Genomic DNA, 9,591 nt, shown 5'->3' on the forward strand with positions numbered 1-9,591 from the left:
CCCGCAGGCACGCCAGGCTCTTACAGGCTCTACAGCTTTCACTGTCTTCTCAGACAAACCCAGAGATATTTTGCTTTCAGTTGGGTTTTACCATTTCCAGCCACATCCTGTTTACCATAAAATGTTTGATGAGTTTCGTATAAAAATACTTTATTGGGCTTTTCGGAAGGTAGCACACACAAGGAAAGGTACAAGCAGGCTCAGCAGCACATACTGACAATTCTCAGAACAAGTCCTTTAAAGGATATATTTTAACGCATATATAATGGTCTGACCGAACATGTCACAACACTTAAATGTCCTACAGACGAAACAGACGTCATGTAAAACCTGACTTCAGATGACAATACTGATCTACTCAACAAATGGTACAGGAATAAAGTGGCACAGTAATTTCTTTTATTCCTAGCAGTGGCCAAAAAGCAGTCTGCTTGCAACAGCAAAGTGTAATTGGCAATCACAACATCATCAGCTTTTGGGTACTACTTTACAGCATTTGGGTTTCTATTTGTACATGTTTTCAGACTTATTATCTTGAGCTCCTCTGTACAATACTGTTAAATATGAGCATTTACCATGGCAACAAATTACGTATTTGTGTTCCTATATTGCTGAGCAGTGCCAGCAGAGGTGCGGAGATGAAGTCTTTTGTTTTATGGTCCTAATATATTTATTCCCAGAGAGATTACAGAAGAAACAGGCAAGTCTGATGAAGCATGACATGGGAAGCAGAGATTAAACGCCCAAGGTTTTACGTAAGACTTTCGGATCTGATGCTCTGTCTGTGGAAATATATGACTACTAATAAATAAATAAAGAGATTGATGCTTATGTTGCCTGGATCAGCTCAACCTGGGTCTCCATTCAAATGATGTATTTTCAAAGGAAGCGTGTGAGGGTTGTGGAACTTGCTAGAATGAAGAGCTCTGAAACAAACTTTAAAAAAGAACACAAGTTTCACTTCTCCCAGTGCTTGTCATTCTCTAGCGAGCTGCCAAAGGAGTGTTTTGTTACATCCTGCAGAAGAGACTTTTAAATGTGTTTTGTTCGTCAGGAGGGGGCTGTGGAGAAGCCGATTCCCTGCCGGCACCTTCACCTCGGCACCGCAGCCTTCGCCATTGGGTCTGTGGGGGCTCCACGTCCCGCAGGACCAGAGCCTGGGCTTGTACAGCTCCAGGTGAGGGAAACACTCCCTGTGCCGTGTGGATGCAAAGGAAACCGGATCAGTTTTGACACAGGGATCAGGGAATGCCGGCAGAGTCCCTTGGGATGCTTGACACCTCCGAGTCCGGCTGTAAACTCCTTAGGACAGAGATTCATCCCTTCATAGGGGATGGAAGGGACATCTGTTGCACCACATGCATCCAGGCTATGGCTGTAGCTACCGTAGCAGTAATGAAAAATTAGGTTTTTCCTTCTGGTTCGTTCTTTTCTTTCTGTATCATTACATGTGTATAATATCTTAAGCACAAGGAAAAAAAACCCTCTCATTCGTGGGGAAAAATCGTGTTTGCAAGCAGCTTAGTCCAGTGGTTTTAGGTTAGATCTTTTTGTTGTCGTTAGCTTTTATTTTTCAGTTTTTATTTTTCCCTATTTTAACAAAATGCTGGTGCTGCTCCGGCTGACTAGGTGGCAGCAGAGCTCTTCTGTGGCACCTGCAAGTGGCGGACACAGATTTCACCAACTGTGGTTAATGTCAAAAAAACCCTCACCCTTCTATTCCAAGTGATTTTGTTGTTGATGGCCTAGAATAAATGAACAGTGGTCTCACTGCTGCCTTCCTCACATGTCCCAGAGCAGCGCTCCCAGATTCTTCCAAGGATGCAACCGCTACAGTAATTTTCCATAACACAAGTGTGTTAAAGAAGGTTCTTCTCATCCTCACACTTTCAGTAGTTCTGAAGCGGATCGTGAGGCTGAATCTTTAGCTTCTTGGGACAGAGGAGTTTGACAAAAGCCCTTCTGAAGCTGTAGTGGCAGAGAGGGTAGAGGACGGGGTTAACAGCCGAGTTGATCCACAGCAGCCAGAAGGAAGTCTCGTACCAGTAGTCAGAGATGCAGTGGCCGTGGCAGCCAGCGCGGATGATCATCAGGAGGGTGTACGGTGCCCAGCAAATCCCAAAAATGCCCACGATGATTGCCAGGGATTTAGCCACTTTCTTGTCTCTAGAGAGCCTGAAGCGTTGGGTCATGCTCTGGGACACCACCTTCATGCGCTTCTCCAATGACAGAGTGCATGCAGAATTTTTACAGCTCTTTTTGTTGGAACACTTGGGTTTCACGGAGCTCTCAGAGCTTGTTGACAGCAGGTTGTTGGCACCCAGGCTGGCAGTGGAGGCTGCTGCTTGAGCTTTGCTCTTAGAGAGGTTGAGGGTTTCCACTGGCTCCTCCTGCTCCCACTTACAGCATTTCAAAGAAAGCTTCGCTTCTGGGCTCATTTCCATCTCTTCTGTGAAGGACTGGTTGTGCACTTCATGGAAAACATCCAGGCGTAGTTTGGTACGCTTCTGTATGTTCAGGTAAATGCTCAGATTGAAAAACAGCACACTGATGAAAGGGGTGAAAAACTCCAGCGTAGAGGCTGTCATGAGAAAATACCAGTTGTAGAAAAACTCAGCGTAGCATTCCCCGGTGGGTATGATACTCCGGCCTGATATATACTCCCAGCTGATAATGGCAGGTCCGTAAAGCAGGAACGCCAATACCCAAACCATCACCATCTTCAGCACCGCTTGCTTGGTGTTGCCTTGCTGGGCTCTGTAGGCGACCTGCAATGGGGAAATCTTTTCTTAAGTATGGCCACACACCCCAACTGGTTGAGGCTCTTCACAGATGAACTGTTAGTGTTCCTGGCAAAGTTGCTAGGCAATATCTCGGCACTGTAACAAATTCATATGCCATAGGCAACAGGAGCAATTGCTAGATAAATCACACTCCTGCAGGGAAGACTTAGAACCCTCATCTCGCAGATCCAAAACGAGACGTGGCTTTTGCTTACTGGAAATGTACTGACTTGGTTGGAGCCCGGCAATTGGCCGCACTCCACCACTCACTGGAGTTGTCCCCGGCTCCCCCCACACCTCCCGGGCAGAAGGATGATGCCTCAAACTCCTGGGTTTTGCAGATGCCTCGCTCTGGCTCTCTCTGAGCCTTGTAACTAATCTGTGTTGTATTTGGAGTCAGGGAAGAAGAAAACAGCAATGAATCTAATCTGCCTGCGAACCGCTCGTTACCTTCTCTGGAAGCCGGGGTGTTTTCATCTCACCCTGCACCCAGAGACCTCAGGGCAGTGCTCGCCAGAGCTGGTACTGCAATCTGCCGCCTCGGTAGCCAGGGAGAAGCTGGGAGTCCCACTGCAATCTGCTTGTTTGTCCTGGAGATAATAAGCCCCAGCAAGTCAGTAACAGGTCTGCTCACCTCGCTGACTCACTTGTACTTTGCTATCCTGTCATCTGGGAAGGGAACACCTGCACAACGGGGTCTGAACCTTAAATGATTTAATTATGCCAGAAGTACTAACCTGAAACCACAGCTGAATTATATATTTGTGGGTAATTATTGCTTTCCATCACAACCTGAAAGATTAATAATTTTTGGACGATTCACAGGGCTATTAATTATTGCAGAGAATCGGGAGAATAAAGCAGAAGGAGAGTTATTCTCCTCTCAGCTGCCATGACACGACTCACCGCTCTTGTCACCGAGAGGAATCTGTCATAGCTAATCAGCACGATGTTGAAGACCGAAGAGGTGCAGAGCAGGTAATCAACTACCAGCCAGAGTTTGCAGAGACTTCTCCCGAAGATCCATCTCCCCGTCAGCACATAGGGCACGTACAGGGGAATGCAGAAGGCACCTGTAACCAGAGGGGTCCGTTGGCCCTGGGATGGGGGGTCTGCACCCCGGTTGCCCCCCGGGATGCCGGGTCGGCTCCTTCCAGAGCCCCGCACCCGGCCGGGGGTGTCGGGAGGGGCCCCGGGGCTGCGGGAGGGTGTCGGGGCGCAGGAGCGAGGGCGCCGGAGGAGACCCCGCGGGTGTCGGTGCAGGGGGCGGCCCCGGGCGGCCCTGCCCGCTCCCCGCTGCCCGCCCCGCCGCCAAGTTGCTGCCGGGCCGGGGCTCGGCGGGCGCGGAGCTCCGCGGGGGCGGCACTTTACCTACTAGGAAATCCGAGATGGCCAGGTTGAGGAGGAAGAAGTTGTTCTGGGTGCGCAGGCTGGAGTCCGCCACGAAGGCCAGCATGACCAGCGCGTTGCCCGCCACGGTGACGGCGATCAGCAGGGCCATGAGCGCGCCCAGCGCCGCGGTGCCGGCGGCGGCGAAGCGCCCGGCGGCGGCGGAGCCGTTCAGCGCCCCGCCGCTCTCCATCGCCCGCGCCGCTCCACGCCGCAGCCGCGGGGCTGCCGCCCCTCCCCGGCCCGCCCCGCCTCCCCGCCCCTCCGGGGGCCGCAGCTCCGCTCTGCCCTGCGGCCGCTGGGACCGGCGCTCCAGCCCTGAGCATCTCTGAGTCACCCTAGAGGAGCCCCGAGCCCCTGGGGGCATCCCTGCATCCTCCCAGAGCAACCCCGAAACCCCCAGAGCAAACCCGAATGCCTCCGAGCGTCTCCGCATCCTCCAAGAGCAACTCTGAATCCCCCAGAGCAACCCGAATGCCTCCAAGCATCCGAGCATCCTCCCAGAGCAACTCTGAATGCCCCAGAGTAACCCCAAATACCTCCAAGCATCCTTGCATCCTCCCAGAGCAACCCTGAATGCCCCAGAGTAACCCCGAATACCTTCCAGCATCCCTGCATTAGCCCAGAGCATCCTTGCATCTGCCTAGAACATCCCTACATTCCTCATCCTCTGCCCTCAACCCAACAGCATCCTTGTGTCCTCCCAGAGTATCTTTGCATTCCTCCCAGGAATATCCCTGCATCTCCCCAAAGCATCCCTCCATGATAAAGGCCATGGGGAGTGCTTATGGCTCTGGCATTGAGGGCTCTGCCTCAATGCAGAGAAGTGGAGGTCAAGGCTTAACTTGTCTTTAATCAAAGGTCAGCCAGGTGGTGGAGGAGAAAGGGCGATGCTCTTGCCCCGCACTGGCAGCAGGAGGAAGAGCTGAAGCTGCCCACGAGCAGGCATCTCTTTACCAAGTGGCCACAGCATTTGGTCTGCAGAACAAGGAACCCTTGCCCACAGCCCCCAGCTCCAGGGCCATTAATGCTCCCTCCTCCCTCCACTTGTTTAGCTTTTCATAACTAAAGAGAATAACTTCTGTTTGAATACTTTCTTCAGCTGGCAACAAAGCCACCTGCAGCTGTAAAACCTCGTAAAGCACCGTGCCTGCTCCAGACTGCAGGAGTGGAAACAGCTTCACGGGTGTCACGTCACCAGGGTAGGATCAGGTCAGCACAGTCACCGGCTCTGGAGAATGGCATGAGGATGTGCAGGGCAGCAGCACTGGAAACCAAAGATACTGACCAAGTGCCTTTCTGGGGAAGTCTGATAAGTCGTATACGTCTTTGAAGAACACAGATAAAAAAAGCAAAGCAAGAAAAATGTGCAAACCCAGGAACATGCATGAAGCTAATGCTCAGGGGGTTTGCTGTCTTCTGATTACTCCAAAAGCAATTTTCACATCAGGGACTGTTACAGACTTGCAGAATTCCTCTTCAAACCCACTACCACGATCACTATCTTGATAGCAGATGCTGATCCTGCTGGGAGGAGGCAGAAAAGGCTTTTTAAAATCACGATAAATCATTTGCAGGCAGCAGAGCTGGGAAGCGAGAACAAGCAGGGAGCCTGCCAAGCACTCCCGCATGGGTGGCCTTTGGTGGCACCCACCAAAGCTCAGCCTTCAGCAAGGACCAGCTTTGTCCTGTCCCGTTACTGGCCCAGCACAGAGACAACACGCTGGCTCCACGTTGAGATCTGGGATTTCTGTTTGCAGGTGCTGTTCAGGGGCTGCAGCTGTGTGACACCGTGTGTCCCCTTCCTCAGGGAGCCAAGTGTCCCCAAGCCACTCCACGGAGCAGAAGACGCGGTCCTTGCCGCTGCTGCGTCCCAACGGAGGATGTCACTGTGGGCTCGTGGGAGCCACGGGTGGGAGAGCAGAGGATGCTGCGTGTGGGACAACCTCCCAGTCGGTGGGATAAGGGCTGGAGGGTCAATCCACCCTGGGAGGCTTCGAGGAGCTTTGCGCGTGGCTTCGGCGCTGCTTTGAGGAAGAACCACACTTGAGGAAGGTCAGATTTAACCAACTGAATTCCCAGCAGGGTGGGGAGCAGCCCGGCTGTGCAGCTGCAGCACGGCCACAGCGGAGAGGACCTGGAGTTTGTGCAGGTTGTCGCAGATGTGATGTAGAAAGGGCTTCTTTTTATATTTTCTTCTGTTTTCTTCTGAACACACAAACCGCTTTCATTCTGTGGCTGTTTGTGACCTGATGTTATTTGTAATCTCTAGCTATTCAGACAACCATTAGTATCCATTGAAATGTTTACAAATTCCAAATTATTGTATGCATGTTGCAGCATTATCACTCAGAGCTGTTTGCCGTTTGTTAGCTGACATTCATTATTCAGAGTTTTCACGATCCAGATAGAAAGCAGAAACCATACTTTGCACCTAAGGTAATTTATAAAGTGATTTACAAAATGTAACGTGGACAAATCTCAATTATTGTTATTATTCAGAGTAATTTGCCAGGAGTGTTGGATAAATAAAAGATGACAGAGCCGAGCAGACTGTAGTTTTCCTGGTCCTGATGTTTCTCTCTTGCTTCAGCAGAAGGGCAAATATATATCCAATCTATTTCTGGAAATACGCTATCTTGTAATAAAACAAAGGAAATCACCCAGCCTAGAAGGGGTAATTAAACAAGATTACATACAGACTTGCAAGCAGATGGTATGATAGTTCATGTTTTGGCCTGGCTTACACAGTATATATGCCACATGTGGATATTGCATATATTCATAAGTGCTTATCTATTTTCAGAGAGGGTGTATTGATCACCCTGCAGTCAGCCGTGAGTGTCCGCAGCCTCAGACCCTAAATTCTGCTTAATCTTTCTGTACATACCAGGACCAAAATGGGACCTTTCCGGAGGGCCAGAGCTACAGCTCAGCTACAAGATCTCCTACGCCTGGTTTCTGTTGATTCTAAGGTTGTGACAGGGGCTGGGGTTGGCAGATGCGGAGGCGTTGGGGATGGCAGATGCTCCCGGCTGCAGGGACGTCCCAGCCGCTTGCAGTGGGGTGGTGGAGGTAGCACAGCTCACAGCCTGGGCGATAGGTACTTCAGGGCTTCCTAATCACAAATTAATGGTTCAGCCACACTGCAGACAAGCCCCAGAAGCCCCCAGGAAGGGTGCAGAGCTGGGGACAGCCCTGCTGCCTCTGCCTGCAAAGCAATTCCCCTCCTGGGGGCCTCCCCAGCAAGGGGACCGGGAGCTCTCCTCCCCTCCCTGCTTCCTCTCTGCTCTATTTTTGAGAAGCATTTAGCTTGAACGTGAATTCTGCAGATGTTCTATATCTTTACAAAGAGACAAGGGTAATATGTGGCTTTTTAAGGCTGCTTTGTACTGGAATTGAAGTCTGCACTTGAAAGTTGTTTCGCATTCAATCAGAGAGTGAGTAAGAAGTGAATAACCCTCTTGTAAGACGGGGAGTTTCTCTGTGATGTGCAGCCTTCAGGCTAAGAGACAAATAGCTTCTGCAGCCTCCTGGTGTTGAGGGAACATGAGCTTTGGATGTAATTTAGCAGTTGGCCTTGTACCGCGTTTTGTGCACTGCAAAGTCTGTGTCTGGGGACCACCGACTGCCGCAGGCTTTGCTAAGCCTGGCTGGTGACCATGCCACGGGCTTTGCTAAGCCTGGCTGGTGACCATGGCCTCTCTGGCTAGTCTTGGCTAAAGTGGGCAAACAGGTCACCGGTCTGACTCATGGGGTGTTTTGTACATGCTTTGTATGCATGTGGCTTAGAACCACTTGCTTCTGTGTCTGCTGTTTATTATTTTAGTTTAAAGGTCCTAGAGGGACCAATTTGGGGTTTTCTTTGCATGGATGTATTTCTGCTGTTTTCTCCTGTGACTTGGAGAATTTAGATTTACAAGCTGGACAGAGGAGGTACGGAGAAGTTCTGCCTTCTCCAAGAATTTGTGTCCAAATAAATAAACTTTCCATGCAGACAGATTACGCTGGCCACTGAAGACACAGTTCTGGGACCCACTCTTCTCAGTGGGGCACCGTCTTCTACAGGACAGGTTTAATTCTCCTTCTTTCTAAAATTTACCATCCCGTAGTTATCTTAAATCCCCATAATTTCCACATTATGAAAATACTACAGTTTTATTAAACACTCAGTTATAGATGTTTTCACAGTGACACTCGAGGGAATCCTTGAGCTACAAGGCATATGCAATAGTCCATGTCAAATCAGAGCCTATTATACATGCATCTGTTTTACCGTAGATCATTGTCACTGTTTACCTCACGTATTTATTTGTAATTCATGCAGATCTCAAGGTGACACACACCAAAACACTGGATGTGGAGAACCATGCTACAAAACCAGCTTTCAGCTCCTTAAAAGTGCTGTAGAGGTGCTGAGATTTTGCTAGATGCTTGTTCACATTCTTAGATCTTGTTAGATGCTCCTTCTCTTTCTAATAAACCAAGAAACTGCACTGCTCCCTGTTCCGTCAGTGATGAGACAGCTTTGTTGGCTTGCTTTGTTATTTTTATCTGATCCACTTAAGTTTTATTCCATGAAAAGTCTGTTTAACCCTGAATAGTGCATTGAAGAGTTTCTTAAAGATGGCACCACCTTGCCTACAGGTAGCCCTTTTATACAGTAAACCCGGAGAGAGGAGGATATTCCTTTTCAGTTGGTTGATTAAATATTGCTACATAATTGACAGCATCTCCCACCTTCAGAGACTGTGCTCTTCTCCAAATGACAAAGTGATAATCCTGCCTGAGTCATTAAAACAAAAACAAATTAATGCACACCATCTCCTTGCAGTTTGTCTTGGAGATTTTATGACTTGAAATCACTTTCACACACATCCCATTCCAAACCAACTGAGATAGTTGCAGCCCAATTTTACGTGCAATATACCCCCGACTCCGTGAGGCAGCAGATGGCTGAAAAGGTTAAAAAATTTGCCGTCCTGCTACCCCGGGCACATCTATAATTCAGCGCTTGCTCTGATGTGCTTGGCTTCAGTTCAGGAATCATATGGTGCTTCAACATCGGTAGGAATGCCTCTGCTGTGGGGCATAGGCATGTGTGCAGAGCGTCCCACCTGTAGGTGAGCTCAGATGTGCCGGGGCACACACGTGTGATTAGTGTTGCTCTTGCTTCTTCCCAGTGAAGAAAAACAGAAGTTCCCATTTCTCCTGGAATAAATCAAATAAATCCATTTTATTAGGTGTTAACAATGAGAGGGTTATTCATAAACTGTAGGGACAGGTGTAATGTTCCCTGGATGTTGATCAGCCTCATCCCACCTTCCCACGGAGGAATTTGCACTTTGGTACCAGTTTAGATCTGCATCATTGCAATTACACAGCGAGGACAGCTGTGTCCCCAAATCAAGAGTTATGG

The 9,591-nt window shown here is 49.4% G+C and overlaps 1 protein-coding gene across 1 annotated transcript; it reads right to left on the bottom strand.

Moving 5' to 3' along the window:
* Window positions 1-1,889: 1,889 nt before the first annotated feature.
* Window positions 1,890-4,435, bottom strand: HRH3 (histamine receptor H3; the record flags this gene model as incomplete). Its single annotated transcript, XM_080354866.1, has 3 exons — window positions 4,155-4,435; window positions 3,690-3,856; window positions 1,890-2,768 (listed from the first exon to the last, which is right to left on the bottom strand). The coding sequence occupies exons 1-3, from the start codon at window positions 4,363-4,365 to the stop codon at window positions 1,890-1,892; spliced, it is 1,257 nt and encodes a 418-aa protein (XP_080210992.1). The 5' UTR covers window positions 4,366-4,435.
* Window positions 4,436-9,591: the final 5,156 nt, after the last annotated feature.

This window comes from Nesoenas mayeri, assembly GCF_963082525.1.
Source record: "Nesoenas mayeri genome assembly, chromosome: 16".
NCBI classification, from domain to species: Eukaryota; Metazoa; Chordata; class Aves; order Columbiformes; family Columbidae; genus Nesoenas; species Nesoenas mayeri.